This window comes from Neopsephotus bourkii, unplaced genomic scaffold (genome assembly GCF_033783945.1).
Source record: "Neopsephotus bourkii isolate Nb327-2 ecotype Australia unplaced genomic scaffold, CSIRO-AGI_Nbou_v1 NB_168, whole genome shotgun sequence".
NCBI classification, from domain to species: Eukaryota; Metazoa; Chordata; class Aves; order Psittaciformes; family Psittacidae; genus Neopsephotus; species Neopsephotus bourkii.
Window position 1 is genome coordinate 2,134,657 of NW_026900684.1, and position 24,875 is coordinate 2,159,531.

Below are 24,875 nucleotides of genomic sequence, written 5' to 3' on the forward strand. Positions count from 1 at the left end.
ACACACAATATGTATCTACTTTTTTAAAATACAGAGTTCTGTTCCAGGGGTAAAGAAACAGCAGCGTCATCTGAAACTTCTTGGTTGATTAAAATATCCAGAATTTATGTGTCTGCAGCCATACAGAGCCTTGCCAGGTCTTCAATACCCACCTCACTCTGGGGCCACTTAAACTGTTAAAGAGTGTTTTAAATAAATCTGAAACATCTCGTGGGAGAGCTAGTTCTCACTTTAAGTAGTACGAGCAGATGCAAAACTTGATTAAAGAGAACAGATGTTTGAAGTGCATTTTGCCTTTTAATTTTTTTAAATAGGCAAACTTAAGTTTCAGTCACTCAAGTTTTATTTGATAACTTTCATGCTTGCTTAGTAATTACTAAATGAGCTATAAAAACTTAAGAGATTATTACACAAATGTCAGATGACTTTTTAAATGAATGTTTTGAAGTCCTTGTTTATTCTTTTCTAATAATTGTGATGCTATGTTTTATGTGCATTTTTCAGTATTTAATCATGTTTTCTTTCTTTTCAGCTTCTTAATTAAATGAATTCAAGAGGGATTCATTTAGAGCTGCTTACCATGAAGATAAGCTATAACTGATGTTATCTGCCCACCAATGTCACATGTACTCAAGAATCTTTTGTTGGTTCATCTGTTTTTGTGATAATTTATATAGTACGCTAAGAGATAAATGAATGCAGTTTTATGCAATGAATGCCTAATTTATAGAAACATACAATAAACAACACATTGGGAAGTGCTAAAAAGTTATGACTATAGTATGCTCAAGAGTTTAAATAAATTTCATTATAATGGTCCTCTGTTTAAGTCTTCCTCATTAACTTTAGTACATGAGTCCAAAGGGTATTGCCAAAATTTTTCACCTCAAGTTTGCAATAAGGTTTTGAGATGTGCTTTAGAACTGTACAAGTTAATCATTGGTTCTTCAACTACTATTAAGAGAAATACCATCGTGGAAACTATAATATAATGACTACATGCATCCTGCCACCACTTTGCTTTGAAACAGTATATATATGTATATAGAGCCTCTGATCACCCCAGGCATGTTGAGCTGTTAATATGGAATTATATTGTACATATTTTCATAGTGGATTTCTTCTTTTTCTGTCTCAGCAGTATTTGGAGTACATAGATTGCCAGTTCATCTCTCTCTCATACCAAGAGATGAAGTTCAAAATGGTTCGTGGAATCATGAAGGCAAGAAGGCTTAAATCAGTCAAAACTCATCCTTTTAAGCCTAATGGGAGACAAAATGGGAGGATGGGGTGGGTAACAATGTTTTGTAATCCACAACATGCTTTTTTTCTGAAGTAGCAGCAGAAGGAATATATTACCCTAAATGAGCTTTATAAAGCAATACAGATGAGTCCATTGGAACAGGAGTTACAGCTGTTTGCCAGTTTTCTGTTCACCCAGCTTTGTGAAAAAGCTCATGTAGGAATTTGTAATGCCATTTAACATGCCATTTTTGTAGCTGATCACATCTCATTATATGAATTGCTCATAAGCCTTTGCATATACCTACGTAGTGTATTCTCTGTGGCTCAGAAACAAAGAATCACAGGATGCTCTGCTTCAGTCCTTTTCCTCTCTACATTCTCCAGGAATGAAATTAAGTTGGAATTTCTTCCTTCATTACATAGGGTTGCATATAAATAAAATGATAAGATTGACAAGACTTTACAAAGGTCACTTTACCTAATGCTCTAGATATTCATTCCCAAGAAAATATCAGTATGTTAAGAACTGGGAAATTTTTTAGGGCAAGGAAAAGCAAAAACAAGAGCAAGACTGCTGGTGTGGAAATGCTGCGAGGTTGTAGAGCAGCATTTAAACTAGAAGCTGGGGAAAAACTGACAAACGCAAACACACCTGGTTCACAGACTGATGGACTGTGAAGGAGGTTGCAGCCTTTTCTGAGGTGCTCAGGATGTTAGCTAAGGAAGGCAGATCACAACTGCCCATGCTGCCAGTTGATTGGCATATACCAGTGTAGAAGCTAGGGTAGAATTTACAAGACCTTTATGTCAGTGCTAGAAGCTTGAGAAATAGATGGATGAATTGGAATGTGTGGTACTGAACAATAGCCCTGCTGTAACAGGCAGAGACCTGGTGGGGAAAAAAAATAATGAGTAGGACACTATTGCCAGGCTGCTGACTTAAGAATGGCACAGCAGGATATGCAGGTGTCACAAGTGGCACCATGTGTGAAAGATTACATGAAGTGAAACAGCATGGACATCTTACAGGATAAAAAAACCCAACAAAACAGCATAGCAGGAGGTCTCTATGGTTGGAAGTCTGTACTGACCTAATATTAAAAAAAAATCTAACTTAAAAAAAAACCCTAAATAATTAGAACTGTGCTACTGACCCTGATCAAGATGACAATCAGAAAGTGAGACTAGAGGTAGTAATAGTGAGAGATGTCAAAACCACACAACCTAATGGTATTAAGTATTACAGCGTGTGATGAGCTAGAGTACTCCAGTGGTACATTACTGCCTCCTGGAACAGTAGTTCCTCCTGGAAGTAGATTTCAAATATTAATCATTCAAAAGCCAGCAGCTGGAGTAGTGCGTGAGTACCAGCACAAGAGATACTCATGAGAGCTACTCTGTAACAGCTACCACAATGCATAGAGTTAATACTGTTGCAGGACAGGACAGTCAAAGTGAAATCTGTACTAGTAAGTTGGAACAATGTAGAAATAAAGGCAGTTAATAAAACAAGCAAAAACATTAAAACAAAAACAAAAACCACAGCAAACAATAAAAAAAGGGACGGTCCAAATAGTGAGATGCTTACAACCAGCCTTCGGGGCTATTAACTACTGTATTAGAAGCCAAGGTAAAGAAACAGAGACTAAAAGAAATACTTACACCCCTCAATAGGGAACAAGAAGCTTCACAGCACCTCACAGGTCAACTCTAAATACAATAGGCCTAAAAAATAAAACCCCAGACAATCTGAAGATTCTGCTCATGGTGGTAAGCATGGTAGCCAGAATTCTTTAAATGCATCAAAAGTGGTGTACCAGGCATAGAACTAGTGAGAGAATTGATTACAAAGGTTTTAGAAGGAGCACTGACCAATAAAGACTATGACAGAGAAGCCAAATTCTTTGTAGCAGCTAGGCCAAAGATGTAGATCAAGGTGGTCTAGCACCTTCTGTGCAATTGCTTTATATACTGAAGCTAGATGCTGGTAAGATCTTGGGTCCAAATGGCATTTATCAAACAGCTCTGAAGGAAATCAGATGTGAGGTTGTAGAACTGCTGAGCAAGGTACCTTCACCAGTCATTACAGATTGCCCCTTTTGCCAGAGGACTGACAGATTGCCAACACAGCTGTCATCTGAAAGAAAAAGCATCTAGAGGGAAGGCTGAGCTACAGACAAGTGAACAGTTTCCACTCATGATAGGATGGTCAAATCTGTAATAAAGTAAGTTTACTGAGACCAAGGGTAAGCATAGCTGGGAAAAGCATAGGGCCTTTGTGAACAAGAATTTAAGTTCACAAAGTTGTAGAAGGCTAAAATAGTATCAGAAAAGCACATGGATAAAAATACTGTGGCAAGACTTTAATAAAGAACCTAATCTGGAATCGGGAGCGATGTTCTTTTCATGATTTGAAAAATCAATTAAAAGATACCAAATAAAGGATAGTGCTTAATGATCACTTCTCATGACAGAGAGGTCAGCAATGGGACCTTCCCAAAGACTGGTGCTGGGGCCACTTGAATACATCTTTATTAATGATCTGTAGAAGGGCATGTGCTGTGTAACCTGCATTATATGTAAACTCATTGTGATGTGCTGATGGGGGGAGAAGTTCACAGGAACTTCACAAAATTCAGTATATGGGTAAAAGTTTGGCAGGTGAGCATCAATGCATCAAGAGAAAAATAAATCATGCCATATTCAGCTAATTTTAACAGAACAGAAGTACAGAGTAATGTATTTAGATCTCAAGTGCTGAGTAACAACAATATATACAACCACATTTTAAAATATATGCAGAAATATGTCATTAACTTCAAGACATTTTCATCACATGTGATGCATCAGAAATCATAGGATGCTTTCTTAACGCTAATGCACAACATTATAGAAATGGTAGAATGAATCCTATTTGTTTTAAGAGGTCTTTCCTTCCTGTTTGAAAGGAGCTGCTAGCTCAGTTCATGTCATATTTTATATGTGATCACTTCCTGTGCAATGAATTTATTGCTGTAACTATAGCATTCACAGTAGTACAGCAACAGGTTGGAGTTTGATTCAAAGAACAAACTAAAGCAGTGAGGCACAACTCAGCTGTAGCACATGTAATAGAACTGCAAGTCAACACACAGCAGGCAGTACAGTTTTCCACTTCTTATGCCTGCTCTGCTGCATGCTACCTGGCACATACGCTTCCTCCCACACCCACGTTCAGATATTTTTCTACAGACTTTTGCAAGCATCTTCAAAAGCATTAGCTCCGTGTTCTTCCATCCTTGTGTACCAGCAGCTGCTTCTTTGTGTCTTTTTTCTGTATCACAGGCCTGGAAGTTTTTACACAGATCCAATTGATGTGTGAGGAAACCCCATACACGAGGAAACTCCATACACATTTTTTGTGTACTTTGTTAATTACTTTAACTAGATGTTCATGCAATTGGAATAATGTGTTGTCTTTAAAGGGACCATTTAGATGAAAATTAAACGATGTATAAATCTGAAGGTGGAGATAAGCTAGCAGTATCTCTTAAAAGCACCTAGATTCTGAATGAGCCAGAGCATGGTACTAAAAAGGTTCAGGGCATTTTTGCTTGGGAGCAGTGTAAAAACACTAGTTTGTGTCTGCAGCAGCGCACAGCTACAAAGAAAAGAAACCCATGCTCGATGATCAAAACACAAAGATTTATAGCAGCAAACCCTGCAACTGGAGTTGCAAAGAAGGTATAAAAAAATAAAAAGTCACTGCTCTGATTCCAAATAAACTGAACTCCAAATATTCTTCAGAACAGCAAATCAAACTCTTCACAATGAGGCAAGTATCCTGTTGAGATCTAGAATAGGCCCCCACACGGATGCAGGTATCTGGTCAGGCAGTCATACACAAACTCGGGACCTCATCCCTGAAAGATTTAAGATGTCTTTAGATTAAGTTAGAAACTCTAGTAGTTATTCTTCCAGTTCTTTATAATACATGAAAAACTGAGTATGATTTTGCTGTTAGTGTTTGGTAGTACTTCATAACTATATTCAGCAGAAAAAGCCTATAGTTTATAACAAAAACATAATACAGACATATTCTTGCGTGCTCTAGTATGAGTTGATTTTACACACTTGTTGAGACTTCAGGGCTTTTTCACCTCCCTTATATTTCATGTCCTAGAGGAATTTCACCCCCATGTCTATCTGAGTCACATGCACACTTACACAAGATGCCTTGTTAGGAGTTCTTAATAAAAAAGAACGTGGAGCTCTGACAACTTGTCAGAACCTCTCAAATCCAAGAGTAGACATTCATGTATGTACAGTCCATTTATGAACAGGACTATTGTACATTCTCTAATGAAGTATGGATACATGCTACACTAAGGGCTACACAAGTTCAGAGCTCATCGTCTGCCTTGTGGCAAACCAAACCCAACACCATCCATAAAGAAAATTTTGGTCAAAAACCCTCCTTTGCTTTCTCAGACTTTACCATATAAACCCATTATTTGTAGGGGAAAAAACCTTTACAGAATAGGTTTTAATTTTGTTACCTGTACTAAAAATTTAAATTCCTTTTCTTCCATTCACCCCAGTTACCTCTACTATTATGCAAGATACAGCTAACATAAGGAAGCTGAATTTTTTGCACATCACAGTAAGCGTATGATACAAAAAAAACAAAACGCATCTTTCACATTTTCAAGAGAGGTTTGTATTGCGCGTTATCACAGGTCAGTACATTTGTTTTGGAGATTTAACTTCCGTAATACTAGGCTGTGTTGATCCCTCTAAAACCACTTGAATTAAAAATAGGGGATATTTCTCCAGTTTGTATTTAGCTTTTCTGCCTGAATTTTTAAAAATGATTCACAAGTATAAACAGTAATGAAGAAGCCTCAGAACTTCACAAGCTGGAAAGCTTTGTTTTATCTTCTAATAGTTACATTTTTGTTTTAGGAGTCTTACTCTAGAGAGAAAGAAAGCCTCAAGGTAAGTCATTACTGGGGAGTGCTTCAGGCAAAAACAGCAGGAAAATATGAGATTATCTAGGCTGTAGCATACATACTTCCATAAGTATTTGTTTCCCCTCTGGTAGCACTTGGTGCAGGAGTTTTATTCTTTGGATTTAAGGATAAAGAACAGGAAGTTTTACATTATGTTTAAAGAGAAGGTGTTCAAGTCCTGTTTAAGTTTTAGTTTTGTAATGGAATGTTTTCACTAGCAATGGAGTAATTATGCAGAATTAAGGTAAGCAGAACAACTTCTTATCTGAAAGTGCTTTTGTTGGTCAAAGCTAGTGGAAGTCATTAGTATCACAGGAAGCTTGTAGCCAGTTTTTGCCCTCAAAAGGGATTATTTACCACCAGAGCATCTGATGGCAAGCAATAAATCACCTCATTACTAAGACTGGATTTGGCCATTCATCTGCGTCAACAGAAAGTCCTCCCTAGTCAAGGTATTTTGAGCCAGGAATAATTGCACCTGTTGCAGAACAGTCTTTAATCCTTTTCTATAACTACTCACTCTCCTCAGCTGTGTTTAACCAATTCTTTCCCTCACCTACCTCTTGGATAGGGCCATGGCAGGTAGATGTCCCTACTTCTATGGTACTTTTAAGTCCTTATCAGCTAATTGCTTCTTAGATGCCCTGTTTTCTCCAGGCTCTCCTCTTGCATCCTTTTAAGCCAGAGACACAGAGCTTGAACAGATTGTGCTGCAAGTTTTCCCAGAGAATTTTGTTAAACCCAGAGGCGTCCAGCCGCAGACCAAAGAGACTCTGTCCCCACACAAGAGTATTTCCCACAGCCACCTAATACAGGGAGCCTCTCCTCTTTGCTAGATTCCCTGCTGCTCTCCTACGGCAATTACCTCTCAGAAGAGGGCTTGGCTGTCCTGATGCCCATGCCCTTTGAAGCAGAACAGTCTTTTACTTTTCACAGCTTACATATTCTAGAACCATGAGAGGAAAAAAAGCTAGAAATCAGGCTCTGTTGTATGGTGTCACATCAGTGCAGAGAGGCCTTCCTGCAGTTTGCAGCCTGTTTGTTTCTGGAGAACAGGCTGAAACACAATAGAACAAGTACAGCTTTGCAAAAACAAGTTTGCGAGCATTATTTTTCATGCAAACACTGCAATTACTTGCACCTAAAATCTTCAGTTAACATGCAACATGACAAATACTTGAATAAAGAGAACACGTAGAAAGAGCAAAGTAAGTGTTTCTCCAACACTTCTCATTCAGTGAGAGCATGATATAGTCACAGTTCATTTCCTTTATAATGTAGCCTCATTGTAGGTTATGTCAAACTTACCCTCACAGCTCAGTTATTTAGGAATTTTTGTAAGTTCTGAGAATTTTAATGAGCATTTAAGTGCTGCAAGCTACAAAGTTGATGACAATAATGGTGCAAATTTGTCCTACATCCCTTTTGGTATCACATCTGTCAAAAGCCATAGCCCAGCAGTGCCCAGCTCTCATTTAAGAGCTGTGTCAAGGGAATTTGCCTAAAGGAAGACAGGATTCCTTGCGGGGCGTATAGCTCCCTCCCCAGGTGAGTGCCACAAAAAAGTGTGTAAGCCACAGGCACACACATCACAGCAAATACTAAGACTACCTTTTGGTTCACAGAATAAAACCAGTGAAAGCATTCACACCAGTGCATCAGGGTAGTAAATGAAGGCATTATCATCTATGATTAAGGCAGGCAACACTGAAAAATCTAGCCACCACATCTTTAGATACAGAATTTGTTTTGTTTTAAACTGTTGCCAGGTGAGGCAACTCTTGAGGGATGAAGAAAATTAGTCTTAAGTGGCTACATGCTTAATTATTCCAATTTCATAAGGTCTCAAGACCTCTGTCCCCACAGAGAATCCTGCTAGGAGAAACCTGAAATCTATGCGATTTCTCAGGGACCCTCAAGTCATCAGTGTCCTCAGACATACAAGTCATAGTTGCTCACATCCTACTGCTCATACCCATAAAATAATACCCCATATATATCTCTTTGTATATGTGTATATCTTAAGGGATATATTAATCTTCATTAGTAGGTCAGGCAGCTGATACAACCCAGTTACCAATGAAACATTAATTAGCATTCAGTTTTTGCTGTAACTCCCTCACCAGAAATTGCATCTACAAAGCAGCATACCCATCTTTCCCTCTGTACCAAAGGATGTTCTGATGTGTCATGCCTTGATAAAGAAAAAAAAAACCCAAGCATACCAGGCTCTCAGTTCTCACATGCTAGCTGCAGCTCACTAACAAGTATATTCATTCAAGCTTTTCCTCTGTCCACACTTGCCCTACTTCCCAAACCAACGTTTGTACTGTGAAGGAGTAAGGGAATTACGCCTCATTCTCCCCATAAATATTATTTGTGTTCAGTTATGTGGTGATAATCCTTTATTTAAACTTGAGCATTAGTTAGCAGTCAACAGTACATGGTATTTGTCCAAGTAACTGAAAATATACTCCTAAATAATGTGACTAAATGAAGAAAACCATGTTATAAGGAATTACTGGCATTTGGTACTACCGCCTGCACAAAGAACCCAGCTGCAGTATTTTTAGAAGGTAAAACAAAAAATAAAGTTTCTCTATAATGTGGATTATAGGAAATGGCTGGGAAGATCTCATCCAGCCCATACTCTGCAGACAGGATGCTGCAGGTGATTTGAGTTGAACAACACAACTGTAGGATATAGGAATAAATCAGCTTGTGGATCGGACATGTAGCCTTCAGTGTCAGAAGTATTGCACCTTTATGAAATACATAATTAATCCTGGCTTATAAAAGCAACAATTCCATTTTACATGAATCTCTTATGCAAAGTAGCTGTCTTCCTTATCCTTACGAATAACTGGTTATCAATTTGCTCAGTTTAGGAGACCGCTGGGCTGAGGGTTTCTTCACTCATGCTTCTGGTGGGCACACTTTTGCACTAATTATCAGTGTCATCTTCAAAGTCCTAATCATAAATGACATGGCAAAAACAAGAAGGCATAATATTTCTGATAAAGAGAAATTTAATCAAGCTTAAAAGTCTCATTCGTACTAAAAAGCAACTTTATATTTACAAGTTATGACTCCTATACCTATTATTTCAGTTTGTACTTTCAACACAGTAAACCAGGATTATAAAGGAAAAGGCAGCATGAAACAGAAAAACTTGGAACATGTCCAGTTTTAAATGCAAGTTATAAGCTTCCATTATTTCCAAGCAGATGTTAGCTCAGGAAGACGGTAAAGATAACTGGAAAGGGGATAAATAAAAATCACTTGATCAAAATGAAAACAAGAAAGAACCAATGCACCCATATACTGCTTCTCTATACATCTGCACTTCACTGACACAGATATTGTGATGGAAGGTACAGGCTGTTTGCTAAATTTACTTTTGGTTTTATTTAAGGAAAGCACAGACAAAAGGCAGCTCTGCTCCCATTGAGACACAACCCCAGGAGCAAAGGACATGGCATGCTCCCCAAAGGTGCTGCACCTCTTCTGCTGACACAGACTTCCTAGAACACAGGAGCAGACAGTATGCTCAAGAGAGATTGAGCAAGTGGGGTATCTACAGCACAAACTGAGTTTTAAGGCACTCTTAAGAAGCAGAAGAAAGTAGATCCACATCTAAAGGTCCAATGTGGTAAAGACCATCCCATCCAAGGGACACACAAGAGATAACATGTTTTTTTAGGACCCAGGAGAAATGAAAACACCTGTTGTACAAGGATATATTGGGCAAGATAAATAACTCATATTTAATAAGAATTCCTATTCAGAGTACCTTAATAAAACTCAGGCTTCAAAAAGTGCAAAGTCTTTGGCATCCTAACTTCAAGCAGAAGATAGAAACAGCTAAATTTCACCTATCTCTGATCAACTCAAAAAAAACCCAGGAGTCTCAGATAAACACAGCATTTGAAATGGCTTCACACATCACACAGCAATTCTCATAAATAAAACTTGTACTTTTTCCTTTCTGTTCCTAGCATAATACAAAAAGCCCTGAGTCCACAAGACATGCAATGAGTGCTTTGATAGAGAAAGGTAAGTTACAAGTGATGTTTACCTGCATGATCATACACCAATAACTTTCACAGAGCAACACACCAGCACAGTCACAACAGCGGGCTGTAATCCCACAGTTCTACCTGGGACAGCCTCTGTCCTCCAGAAAAAAGCCTCTTAAGCACAGCTTCCTAGCACAGTTCTCCCCAACACCAGTCGCACAGCACTACTGCTCATGAAATCAATACCTTCCACATCCCTGAAGTTTCCTTACTCTCTGGAAAGCTTCAGCTGCCTCCTCCTGCTCTTTTATTCACAGCAGCTGAGCCCATTTCCTTCAGCCCTGCTTTATTCATGAGGCTAACCCTGGTGTTGCCAAAGTGTGCTTGTAAATCCTGTTGGTGCAATATATAAATATTAATTGGAGTCCTAACGCTAGCTGCAATGGTTACATGTGTGTTGTGGCTACCCCTTAGAGTAGCTAAATTAAACTCAGCATTTGGAATTTTAAACTGGAAATACTTTCTCAAAAATGTGTATATTAATTAATGTAATTAGTACACTTAGGAAAAGAAAATATACATCTTATTGCCTATATTTTGTTTTTCTACGGTTCTGCTTTGTTCAAAATAGGGAAGAATTCTGGAATTTAAACCGCAGAAACTTTGAAGCTATCAGTATGATTATAACAATGAAAGACATCACTGGCACTTCCTTTTTCTGACTGACATCATTGCACTTACTAATATATCTGAGTTATTGCCAGAGTCTTCTGCAAAGGGTGCATTCATTAAATTTTAAAGCTCGGGTGTGCAGTGAGTGACTGCCTGCAAAATGAAAGCTCTGTTCTAGAGATTCAAAGCTGAACACAAGCTCAAAGAAAAATTGCTTCTCTTGTCAAATCCTTCTTAAAACTTTGAGCAGATTTCCACTTAATGATCTTCAAATTCACTTGCCTCCTAAACTGGAGATGCTTATTTGTAGCAAAGGCTAGACTATTTTGTATTTATTTTTGCAGCTGGGCACCACTTGATTGTCAATAACCGAATACCTTTATCTGAGACAGTCCTGAAAATGTTGTTTATATGACTTGAAAAAAAAAAAGTAATCTGCAGGACTCTAGCTATAAATAAACAGGAAGCTCCTGTTGTTCAGACTCTGGCTAACAATGTATGGTTTGAAAACACTTTTCCCATGCTTGCAGGGAAAGTATAATGCCAAATAATGCATTGGATTTTTTCTTCTTTAATCTAATTCCCTTTGATCTAACAGCTAGTGCTTAATTAAGACTAATCTTTGCTAATGAAAAGATAAAAAAAAATCGCAAAAGAGAAAATTAATGGTCATACCATCACACATAGGTCACCCTCTGACAAGGTCTGCAGCTTTTTCAATGTGAATCCATTTGATGGACTTACTGACTGCCATTACTGCTCTTGTCCAATGTCACAGGGGTACAGTTCATCAAAGTAACTGTTCATGAAGTATGTTGTACTGGTGCTAGCTGCCAGGGTGAGAGATGTGGTTACACTATTGAACATCACCTTAGCTGAATCCATTTCATTCTTCTCTTTACAGTAACAAAGAAAAAGATTAAGAAAAAATAATTGCAATATTAATGACTGCTGCTGTCCTCACAAGTCCAAATGTTAAGGTCCTGTGTCCTTTTTTTAATTGCAAAGAAGGAATGGAAAAATTGTGGAATAAAAATGAAACTAAAAACGAAAATGAAAATGAAATTAAAAACGAAAATAAATAAAAAAATCATGCAAGTTCATTTCAAAGCCAATGCTGGGCTGTATCAGCATTTGACAATTTGTGGTTACACTGCTCTCTGCAAGGCCACCCAGATGGACATCACCTATGTCCTGCAAAAGCCCTTGCAGAATCCCTGCAGAGATGTAGCACAAATGCGGACAGCCACTCCACTTGGTGCCCACTCCTCTTTCCAACTAGTGCTTTCTGGCCTCCCCCGGGTGTGGACACCATCATCTGGACTCATCTCAGTGACAAAAGAGCAGCCACCACTTTTGACCCAGCTGAGATTTGAGGGACATAAAGTGGAAGAGGGAGCACAGCACACCTGATGCACACACAGCTCCCACACATCTGGCTGGAGGTCTGCTGGAGGAGTGAGCATGTGTTCCCCAAGCTCTCCCCTTCCTCACCTGCAGGGTAAAATTGGAAACTGATTTTGATTTGATGTGGTTTTAAATGTTTCCTTAAATGCTTGTTAACTTTTTTTGGTTAATTAAGCAATACAATGGTAAAATGCATATTACTGTAGGGAATTATCTTCCTTCTTCCAGTCTGTATGTTACTTTAGAACAAAAGTGCTGATCAGGGAAAATTTAATAGTTTAAATTTTCATAAAATCTGATTCTAAACCCCTCTATTTATTCTGATAGTATGTTGCAAAAAAATGTCTGCATTTGTTATCTTATCAGCATGTTCCTAAAGTAATAACCTCAATAATAGTTTGGTGGAGATTGATGTCATAGAGATCAAGTATCAGGAGTCTTCGCTTTCAGATCTTTTCTCCCTCTGATTGCTGTTTGTATGACAACGGCTTTTTTCCTTTGCTCTGTTCAGTGTTGTTTCCCAAGTAACATAGTGAAACGTCACTGACCACAGATCCACCCCCCTGCCTCCAGATGCCCTTCATATTTTGTTTCACATTTATTTTTACCTCTTACTATTGTTGTTTAACCCATCCAGGACTGGTGACATGCAGTGCGTAAGTGCATGCAGCTGCTGGGAAACAGCTGTAATATTCCTCCCTTCTCCTCAGAGTACAACAGAAAGCAGTGCACGAGGTGTATGAGCACATTTTGATCTATTTGAAAATATTTCTGACTAGATGTTTGCAGTAAAGTTCCAGGGATCTGGAATTTGCCACCTGATTGCTCTGGAATAGTACAAATACAGTAAGCCTCACTTACATTCTGCCACACGTCTCACCCTTCCACTTTTCTAGACATTTAAAATAGCAAATCAATTAGACTACAAATCATTTTTGAGGAGAGAAAAGATAATGCAATGAATTGGCATTTAAAAGAAAACATCAACTTTGCAGATACTGTTTTCTAAGTACATAAGTATTCCTGCTGATCTAACTGCATCTGCCTTATTTTGTTTGCATCCCATAACATCATTATATTGTCTTGATAAAAAACTGCTGTATCCAAAAGGTCTCTGTGCTTGTTTGATAGGCAGAATAATGCCTGAATGCATCACTTTGCAAGGGACCTGGGGATCTTCCACACACGAGAGCACTGAACCGTATCTTTACTACCCTTCCATATTTTCTGAAAGTTTGTCAATCACTGATATTATCAGAATTACCTCTTAGTACTAATTCTTTCAGTGCCTCAGGAGGAGAAATCAGTTCTGATATTTCCACTGATCCACAGAGAAACAGTAAAGAAATCGCAAAAAAAAAAAAGAATGTACTTGAAGAAGGGAGGTAAGTTTCTCTGATGATGACGTAGTGGGATGTTTTGCTCATGACTATCTCTTGTGAGAACACTGTCTCCTTATATTTTCTGCGGCAAACTCTCCTTCTTAATTTTCATTATTTTTATTCTGAAAAGAAAAAGGATCTGAGATTCGTAACTACCTTTATCTGTTTCACATTAAATTCCTTGGGATTCACCCATCACAGGAAAAATTTTAATTGCATTGTCAGTATTCATTAACTGCATTTTGACTTGAAGTTCATTTTCTGTTATGAATGGAAAATCTAAAAAAATTAAAACTCATTTAGAAAAACTATTTCAATTCCTTTAACCAGGAGACTGACGTTTCACAGGCTGAAAAGAGGCAACAAATCTAACTTTTTACAAACACTGAGCACTAAAAATTATGTAAACAATAATATGAGCAAACATTTATAGGCCCTGAAAGAAAAGTAAATGTTGGATAAGCAAGAGAAGGCCTTGGGAAGTGGGGAAGGAACTGCCAAGATGAAATAACCTACTGCTGTTAATAGCCTTGGCCACAGAGTTAAAACTGGTCCCTGCCTGATTCACCCTATTTTCATTGGCCTGGGCTGAGCCTTGCAGGCAAGGTGGAAAAAGCAAGACAACAAAGCCCAGAGAGAGCCAGGGAATATCAGCAGTGAGACACAGTGAGTGACCACTCTTGACCATATTTTAAATTAGAGAGATATTTCTGGAGTTAGCAGCAGTGAGCAGAAAGAAAGCATCAGCTATCCCAAACTGTATTTCACTTTAACCTCTGTGAAGCTGTTTTTATTAATTCTGGTGCTAGGCTGGTGGTAGGAAGGAGTAGGTAGCTGGCCTCCAGTGGCCTCAGAGAACACATCCATGGCAGGAATACTTTTATGGGACTGATTGTATCTGCATTCAAAAACCTTAAGCAGATAAATTAATTGATGATATTTTCCATTTAACCAAATTCCTCAGCACATTGTGTTCTGCAAAGTGTAATTAACCATTAAGTTATACATATTCTTTTAAGTGTAGGCTCATTATAACTTCTCCCTTAGGTTTTTAACATCTTTGGTTGCTCACTGTACTTTAATTCAATTTTTACCTTTTTTTAATTTTCTTTTTAATTTAATCCAGTGATGAGAGAAACCTGACTGGTTTTAGACACTTCGGTTACAGCTTTTGAACTGAGTCTTTGGCTGGTCTTTCTGCTGATTTACAGCAGCTGACAGATGATTAGAGCTCCATGTGTCCAATCGCCAAGAAGTTATTTCCCTTTTTGCATTCTCTGATTGACAGGAAAGGTGAGAAATGAAAGTTCAAACACACTGTAGCAAATGAGATAGATAAGTTTAAATTTACCACTGTGCAGAGAAAGCAGCACTTCCCATTACCAAACAGAGAAAAATACTGCCCCAACTGTCACAATTTTGACACTGTCAGAATCTTTATCCAATTATGGGTCTGATTTTCTTTTTGATAGCAGAAACTAAGACATGATTATGATGTGTCCTAAATTCAACAAAGTGCATCACTTTGTGTGTGTGTTGTGTGTGTGCCTTTAGGAGATTAAATGTGATTTAATGCTGGGGATGTGATTTAAAACAAAGAGAAGGGAAGGGAAGGGTAAGGACTCTTGAAATACTTGTAAAAATGATTCCAGATGGAAAACATAACTAAAAGGTAGATAACAACACTATAATAAAAACAGAAGCAGTTTTGCTTCCTGATGTAGCTTGTTTGAAGGATGTCCAACCAGGAATCACTGTGTAAATCCACAGGACTCATTAGCCAGGAAGATAGAGTCCTTGCAGAAATGAAGACTGCTGTAGCTGAACAGACTCTTCTCTTGTCACTGAAGGTATTCATGATCCTTAGTGGTGTTTAATTTAATCCTTAGTGGTGTTCCTGGTTGTAAAATAACTTCATTGGGATTATGTGAGTCAATTTGCTCCAGTTTGACAACTCATCACACAAGCACTTGCATCATGTACAGATGCAGACAAATAAGCAGACAACTATGACGCAAATTTAGGTACCTTTGGAAGGAGTACAGATAACTCATATTTCTTGATTATGCCTTTCATGGGACACTAACTGAACAATATCCCTTCTCACTCATTATACAGAAACTCTATTTTAGTGCAAGCTAAGCTTATTAAGTTTCACAGACTTTTTGCTCTTCAGCTTAGCCAACAGACAACAGTTCAAGTCAAATTTTGGACTACTGCTCTTGTCCAGCAAATACTTAACCTTGGGCTGTGACTTAACCGACTAATATTAAAATGTTGTGCCTTGGTCTTAAAGTTATATAAATCTAATGCCATTGGAATATTAGTTCTTGTGATTATCCATCCAATCCAGAAATAATCATATGATCCATCCAATAACAGGAATAATTCCTGTTATTGTCACATTTATACACCAGCAATGAAATCAAAGATCAAATCCTGATGAGTGAGATGCAAGCAAATTTCATTTGTCTCCGTGTCTTTGAGCCTAAACAATTATGCACAGCATCTAGTTTTTTTAGGAGTCTCTCAGGCAAACAATCAGGATTCCATGAGATTGCATTTCATGCTTCAGTGAATATTTGGGAATGTATTGACCCATTTCATCTCATTTGGGATTATTTTAAGTCTTGGAAGAGCGAATAAAAGAAAAATGTGGTTAGCAGGGTACACCTGAACTACAGTGTGTTTGATTCTCAAACAGGAAACCAGTGGCAAATGACTAATAAGCACTGCATAGAGTTATGTTCTTTTATAATGCATTCTCTGAAAACACTGGGCCTGCTTCCCACTGCAATGTGCTCGCAGTGATGCAGAAAAGGGATGCAATGCTTCCTCACTTTCAGCAACATGTCATAGTCTCAGAAATCTATACGCAGTTTGCCTTGGGAGCTTGTAATGGCTAACATTGTGTTCCAGACACAATTTTATTCCATGTTTTTAACCCTGGGAATAATTCTTGTCTGTATATTCCCCCATGATCTTGTGCTCAGCTGAAAATACTAAATTATCAGAATGCTTTTGCTAGCAGAATAAGAGCAAACTTTTATACTTCATACATTTACAGATTTTTACTTCAGTCCCAATTTTCGTCTACATTGCACATGTTTCAACGCTTGCTCTTTGAGACAGATGCAATCGGAATAACCCAAATTTTTATCTCAGCTATTTTAATTTTCATGTGCACTGTATTCAGTGCTAGATTTAGTCATGCTCCAGGATCATAACTGCCTTACAGCAGGGACTGTCTTTGAAAGTGCTGTGGGATCTAACCTTGAAATACTTCTCTAGCAAGACAGCAATTTTTTATACTTTTCACAAAGATCAGCTACAACGTCAGGATTTCTTTCTTTTCTTTTTTTTTTTTAATGGCAGTTTCACATCTGCTCAGCTCATGGCACTACTTAGTCCACCTCATTTCCCCCATTTCCCAGTCTGTATGGTGGAATTTCAGGAGAGCGTATCCTCCGTCCTATAACAAGTTTGGAAATGGCCTTATGTCTCAGCATCTAAGTGATTAAGATCATATTTATTTCCTGTTTAAAAAAGTTTAAAATTATGAGGCTACAGGGATTTGCATGAAATTTCCTTTAAGATGCCGAAGATTTCTTGGTCCTAGAATTACCCATGAAAAGCAAGAAATGTGAAACATAAGCTCTGTCCTCTGTGGGCAGAATGCCTCTGGCAGCTGAAACTGAAGGAAAGAACTTTGTTACCCTACATCTCCAAAACAGCAATAGTTGCAAAAGTCACAATATTGCCTTAAGGTTATTTCTTATTTTACCAAATGCCTTTAGGGGACAGTCAATCTTTGTTCTCTCTCACACACTGAAATAGAGTTCATATTTCATTTATTAAGGGAAGGAGATGTAATGATTTTTTATATATTTTTGCCTCCTCAAAAATATGCTTATATAAGCTTTCTTACAAGAACATAAATGAAATGTATATACAAGAAAAGTATAACCTATAGGTAAAAGCTTCCAAATCTCACTTCTAATATCATTCCAGCCCTGATAATTTCCATTATACATTCAGTCATTTTGATTCAATACAGGGGGAGGGAAACAGCTGGAGAGAAGTAAACAAGGTGGGATGTGCAGTAGGAAGGACTTTTCACCTTCAGAGCTTTCTGTCATAGGAAAAGATGAGAGAGTGGGAAAAGTGCTTTTAAAATTAATAACATACTGGTTTCTGTATAGGTAAATGGCATTAGGGGAAAGCAATGTAGTTGAGAGTCATCAGAAGGTGAGCAAAGACCGCCACACTAATTCCTATGGGCAAGGTGGAAATGTTAATGAATATTCTCTGCTAGCTCTGAGAGGAGTGAGAAATCAAAGAATGGGCAAAAGCAGAGGGCAATTTAACTCCTGAAAAAAAGGGAAGGACGAGACAAGCAGAGAAAGATTTTTAGTAGGAATTTCATCACTTCCAAGGTAATGTGAGCTAATTATTGAGCCAGCGTATGACCCAATCAGGGAAAAGTGGTTGATCCTTATTTGATTGAACTAAGCTTCCAATTTTGCTAAAGCATTCTACCACTCATACATAATCTATCCTTGCTATCATATCCTATAGGCTGCTCGGGATGTAGCTCTTTGATCTGTTCAGACAGCCACAGAAATTTATGACTACTACTTGTTCCCTGCTTCCTTTTATGATCTGCTTCAGTCAAGAAATAGCATGTCTTCCAAGATGTAGTTCCAGTTCTCAGTGTTTAAACCTAAGTTCAGACGGATTTGGGCATAAAGCATCTTCTTTTATACCCCTGAGAACCTGCCACCTTAAAAGTCAAGGCATCCTGGTTCTCACTGAGCTGAAGAGTTAAAAGGAGCCAAGGAGAAACCACCTTTCGTAAAGGTTGTATCCTGACTTTGCAAAAGTCTGCGATTTCCACTCTGACATGAAGTAATCATGGGGCTTACTGCCACCTGTCTCTCACAAAAGCAATATCCTGCATCTGAACAGAAATAAGGCCTTTTGTCTCACTATTTCCCCTGGGTCCTGACCTCTGTGGGTACAAGGATACAGGGTTGGGATGAGTCCAGCCTGAACTCCAGGATGGGTCTGAGACACTGGAGATCATCTGGACTCTGCAAGTGGGAGAAGTGCTGCTCTGGAACCAGCCTGCTTCACCTGGAGTAACACTTAGGATCAAGGACAGATAGTACTGCTCCTGCTCGCACCAGAGAGAGATCCTTTCTCCAGGATGAACTTAGGGACAGGAAAAACAAGACTACATAATCAGAAATGCAATTTACCACTATATAGCACCAATATTTCTCCCTTTATTTCTAGTAAGCCCCATATTCGCACACAAATTGTTGTGGTCAATGGCTCAATGTCTGGCTGGAGACCAGTTACAAGTGGTGTCCCTCAGGGATCGGTGTTGGGACCGGTCTTGTTCAACATCTTCATTGCTGACATGGACAGTGGGATTGAGTGCGCCCTCAGCAAGTTTGCCGATGACACCAAGCTGCATGGTTTGGTTGATACGCTGGACAGAACAAATGCCATCCAGAGGGACCTTGACACACTTGTGAGGTGGGCTGATGCCAACCTCATGAAGTTTAACCATGCCAAGTGCAAGGTCCTACACCTGGGTCGGAGCAATCCGAGGCACAGCTACAGGCTGGGCAGAGAAGAGATTCAGAGCAGCCCTGTGGAGAAGTACTTGGGGGTGCTGGGCAATGAGAAAATGAGCATGAGCTGGCTTCAGTGTGCGCTTGCAGCCCAGAAAACCAAGCGTATCCTGGGCTGCATCAAAAGGAGTGCGACCAGCAGGTCGAAGGAGGTGATCCTGCCCCTTTATTCTGCTTGTGAGACCTCACTTGGAGTATTGTCTACAGTTCTAGTGTCATCAACATGAAAAGGATGTAGTACTGTTGGAGCAAGTCCAGAGAAGGGCCACAAGGATGATCAAAGGACTGAGCACCTCCCATATGAAGATTGGCTGAGAAAGTTGGGGCTGTTCAGTCTGGGGAAGAGAAGGCTCCGTGGAGACCTTATAGCAGCCTTCCAGTATTTGAAGGGGGCCTATAGGGATGCTGGGGAGGGACTATTCATTAGGGACTGTAGTGACAGGACAAGGTAATGGGTTAAAACTTAAACAGGGGAAGTTTAGATTGGATATAAGGAGGAAATACTTTCCTGTTAGGGTGGTGAGGCACTGGAATAGGTTGCCCAAGGAGGTTGTGAATGCTCCATCCCTGGCAGTGTTCAAGGCCAGGTTGGACAAGGCCTTGAGTGATATGGCTTAGAGCGAGGTGTCCCTGCCCATGGCAGGGGGGTTGGACCTTGATGATCTTAAGGTCCTTTCCAACCATAACTATTGTATGATTCTATGATTCTATATTTCTAGCCATGCCTTTATTTACACTTTCTTTTGAGCAACTGATCTTGATCATAAGTACAGCATACAGTCACTTGTGAGAATACTTTTTGTGACAAAATCTGGATGAACTACTCAGCCATTTGTACCACTGTGTGATTCGTTTTATGCTTATCCAGATCACAGCAGTATTTATACTGACTGCCAATATGCAATTCCCATTTAAACTTACACAGCAAGTAGGCTCTGATGTATTTCCAGTAACATCTAACTTCCTTTCTTTCATGCTATTAGGAATGCCATCAACATTTCTGTTGTATGCCTGTTTGTACCTATGGTTAAAGCCTATATGAGCAAATACAGGTCCTAATCTTACAAGATCATTACCTATTTGACGAGGAACATTATGAAGATGATCAGTAAGTTTCTCAGAGATTACTGCTCCTGCTAATTGGCAGTTATCCTAGAAAAGGAAAATATGATAGTACAAGGAATCATATGTTATACTATACTGATGGTTCAGGGTCTTTTTCTTCTCCGTTTAATCCTGTATGCTACAAATATCTCTTGAACTAAGAAAAATCTGAAAGTTTCCCAAAAGGGAAGAGTGCTACTACTAAAAGCATGGCCTTTCTGACAAGTGCTAGCTCACAGTGCCAGATTATAGTTGCATACATAAAATATAACAGCATCTTGCAAAGAGTGTGATGTTCAAATCCTGTTGTAAATTTTAATCATAGAAAAATATGGTAGATGACTATATAAAAATAGTTCTGTTTGCCTGTGCACATCAGCTTTGTGAATTTTGAGAGACAATGATTATATCAATATGTAAGTGTCAATACAACCATGAACTTCAGTTAAGTCTGATTTATTTTTGGTGCTGAATATTAAAAGTGAGTAATCCAATGCATCAGTTGTGACAATACTAACAGACTGATTACATATGTACCTAGCACTGGGACTGGTAATTCCACCGTGGATCCAATCTTATTATCAGTCTGGGGAGCAAGTTGCTTGCATACAAACCCTGCTGCATATTTAATGACATAAGGAATCCCCTTGGACCAATTAAATTTTTTGTTTACATTTCCATCAGGTGAAGTTGTTTCCCAGTTTGGCATTACTTACCACAGTTATGCAGCCAAAATAGGATTTATTGCTCATAAGTTTTTCAGCAGTCATAAATCTAACATACTCAGATCTTTTCCTTAGCAATCCAGAACTACATGATTAATTTTTTAAGCTACTACATATTACTATTAGATCCAAATACATCCTGTTTCTTTCACTAGTTTATGATGTTTGACATTTTGAATGGAATATATATTAATTTTACTCATTTACTTTTGTTTGTGTTATCTTAAGTCTAGAAATGGTATATGGAGTGTGAAAGGATACAATGCTTTTTAATACAGCTAGAGAAAATGAAAGGGATGGTGTAGAATGCCACAGAAGGATGTAATCTTGCAAAAGAAATTACCTCCAGTGAAGTTACACCAACAATGAAGTTGACCTGCAATTTTTACTCTGCTCTGAACCATTTAAAGAAAGAAAAACACTACAGCCTTCATTTGCTGTTTTAGAAACTTCACAAAACTGTAAAAGACTACAGAAAGGGGTTTTTATCTTTTATCCATTTGGGGAAGTAAACTTAATTCATATGGCTCTGCAGACACTAGTTTTGCCTTAGAAAGCATAAACCAGAGGTTTTGTATCTAATACGGTTAAAACATCTCGCCATTCACTCCCAAAGAGGATCTTCAGACTCTTTAGAACAAGGAGCTGCTGGAAGGAAAAGAGGCAAATAACAAATGGGATGGGAAAGACTCAGGTACTTGCACTTGCCCATCTGTGATAGGCAGTAAATGCTGAACGTGAATGAAGTCTGCATAAAATCATACACAGGAAAAAAAAAAAAAAGGCATGTTACAAGTTAATTGTAATTTACAAATTCAAGGTGGTTTCTCATAGTATACTAGAAACATCAATGACAGTGTTTGGACAAATGCTATGAGATTTTATTTTTGGAATCTAGTTTTCAAAGTGGTGCAAATACCTCCCCTAAAGCTGGGGAAGAAGAAGAAGATGCCTTCCAAATTGCTGCCAACCAGGAGCTATCTCCTTGCCACATCACAGCTTCCAGGAAACATCTCCTTGGCAGGACTTACTCATGGAAAAAGCTGCTCAGCTGAAGTTTGGAGCCAGAACAGCGTGCGAAGCTTTGCATTATCCCAGCTGTACAACATGCTTTGTAACAAGGACCTTGTATTTTGTGCTGGACTGGAGCTGTCTTGTGTTGGCAGGAGACTGTATGCAAGCATATGACAAAGGAAATAAGGACCACTCCAAAAGTGTGGTGTGCGTGAATGACTTTTTACCTCAAGTAAATACCTTTTTACCTCTGCCCTTCTTTATTTTGGTAGACAAATGTTGTCCATGTACAAATGCAGTCACATTGCTCAACTGAAAAACTGCTTCAGAAAATTCATTCTGTATCATAATATATTTGCAATATTTTGCTTTTACTCTACATTATTGTGCTTAAAACTTGAGGGATATAGTGGAAATATTCTTTATTTGCACATATTTTACTTTGGGATAGTTTTGGGTAAATAGAACAAAGTTAGATTCAATGATATATGCCATATATGTTATATCAGATACATTTCTGGATTTTTACAGTATATTCATACACCTACATATCAATTTCAAAATTACTGTAGAAGCAATGCAACATTTTAAAAGATGTTGTGATAAATAATCACAGCAACTCAGGGCATTTCTGTCCAAGTTGTTTTCCATTAAAGGTATTGTTTGATATCATTCATCTTCAACATGTTGTGTTTCCTTTGGGCTTCTATTACTATACCTGCTATGTCAGTCCCATTGTAGCAATGACAGTGATTTATCAAGCACATTAAATCTGCAGTATCTCTGGCTCAGAAAGCTAGTTTTTCAAATATTAAATCTCAGATGTGTCACATTTAACCTGCCGTGAACTCCTGAAACAACTGTGATGCTTTTTTAAAAGATGAAATTTGATTTTATTAGCAAACATTTTACCTCAGTGTAAAACAAAGCATTATCAGCTGCTGAAGTAAGAGATGCCGTAGAAGCATAAGAATTATTTATACAAGGAAAGCCAACTTATCCCAAAGAGTCTGTCCCTCTTAAGCTTATCTTACACCCTACCCTCTTATATGTCACCGTCTCCTTCAATTTTCTCTCACCATAAAAATGTCTAGCTGTCTCTTAAGATGATTTCTGCCATTTGCCTCACTGGGCACACTGTACCATTCTGAGCAGGTTAGCTTGCAATAGTTTGTCAAACCAATTCCTGATTTAGACCTATCTATTAGATCATCTTGAAGTCTTCTCTTTTTCTGTGATCACTAATGTTGACACATCTAAAGAGAGCACAGAGAAGAACGTTACTACAAGAAGATGCTAAAGGAAAGATGAAAAGAGCAGAACGAATTTAGCTTAGTCAGATATAAATGAATAGATGTAAGATGACAGATACTCAAAGTACAAGTGTAAGGAGTTAGAAGAATTTTTCAGGTCAGTCAGAAGGAAATAATCAACATTCATGGAAGAACTGTATATGATGGATGTTTTTATAATGGTATATATAATGGTGGCAAGTGTTTTCTAAATGTACTAGGAAAGAAAAGTTTCTGTTCTGAAAAGCTTGAAAACTAAGGTGAACATTTTCAGAAGCATGGCACCTATAGGCTTTTTTCTACAATAGGTTGTTGGGAATGTCTGTGTTGCTGAGTCTTTTCCCTCTCCTTACCCTTCTTTCTGCATGCAATAAATTACATGCAATAGTAAGGGTGGTGAAAAGGAACTGAATTAAATGAACAGTGACTGAACTAGATACACACATGTCAGCTGTGTGTGTGCACGTTCAGAAAAATAAATCACATTTTCTTTCACATACTGATTAATAGGTGTAAGAGCTCCTTAATAGCTTCTTAGAGCTGCCAATACCTCTTTTTTGGGGAAAAGAAGCTGAATCCCTCTTTGAAACAAAGATATTAACGTTATGACAATCTATCTACCCTTTAAAATGATTATAATATTTTCTAGCAGTGGAATCTGAACTCTAGACAATAGTATAAAAGCTTTGTGCTGGCTTGCTGTTACACATGAATGAGTTTCAGCTTCTAATAATAAAAGATGTATTTGCTATCTCTCTGATGTAGATTTAAAACCTAAAGTTACTTTTTTCCAATCTCACTCAATTTGAGACAATTGCAAAACTTTCTTTACCTGCAATATAATAATACAGACCAAACAGATATAGTCTTTAGATAAGTTATTATCTATTCCTCTTAGGCACTGCTATAACTTTCTATGTAAGACTGTATGCCAGTGGGCTGAACAACCAGCCGAGGAAGATGAATAATGTTCTCACCAGTGCCAGAGTTTCAGTGCATGTCCTCGAGTCTTTCTGTTATTGATTTATAAAACAAAATGTTTCAAACAAAACAACCCAAGCCACTTGAAACAGCCAGAAAATTTCCAACTTCACCCCATCTACTTCAGCCCCTCAGGCAGGTTGGTAAGGTGGAAACCCTGGCTACTACCAACTTGCCTTAATAATTCCATGACAGGTTCCACTTTAACCTCTTTACATATGGGGGATCAGGAAATTCTTTCATTTCTGTGGAATATTTTTCACAGTGGTGCAATTAATATTAGTTTCATACTATCATATATGACAAGAAACAGAAGAAGAGTCAGGTTTTGCAGCTTGCTTTGCTGCTGTATATAAAAACGCTGAACTGTGGTTTATAGTTATCTTGTTCAAAATTGTGGG

General features: G+C 38.2%; 1 protein-coding gene across 1 annotated transcript in view; it reads left to right on the forward strand.

Annotated features, from left to right (window-relative positions):
- The window catches only part of TUSC3 (tumor suppressor candidate 3), a 116,671-nt gene extending 115,855 nt beyond the window's left edge, over positions 1-816 (forward strand). Inside the window, exon 10 of the mRNA XM_061370871.1 lies at positions 533-816. Coding sequence (XP_061226855.1) covers positions 533-548 — 16 coding nt within the window. The 3' untranslated portion in view covers positions 549-816. The remainder of the gene's footprint in view (positions 1-532) is intronic.
- Positions 817-24,875: the final 24,059 nt, after the last annotated feature.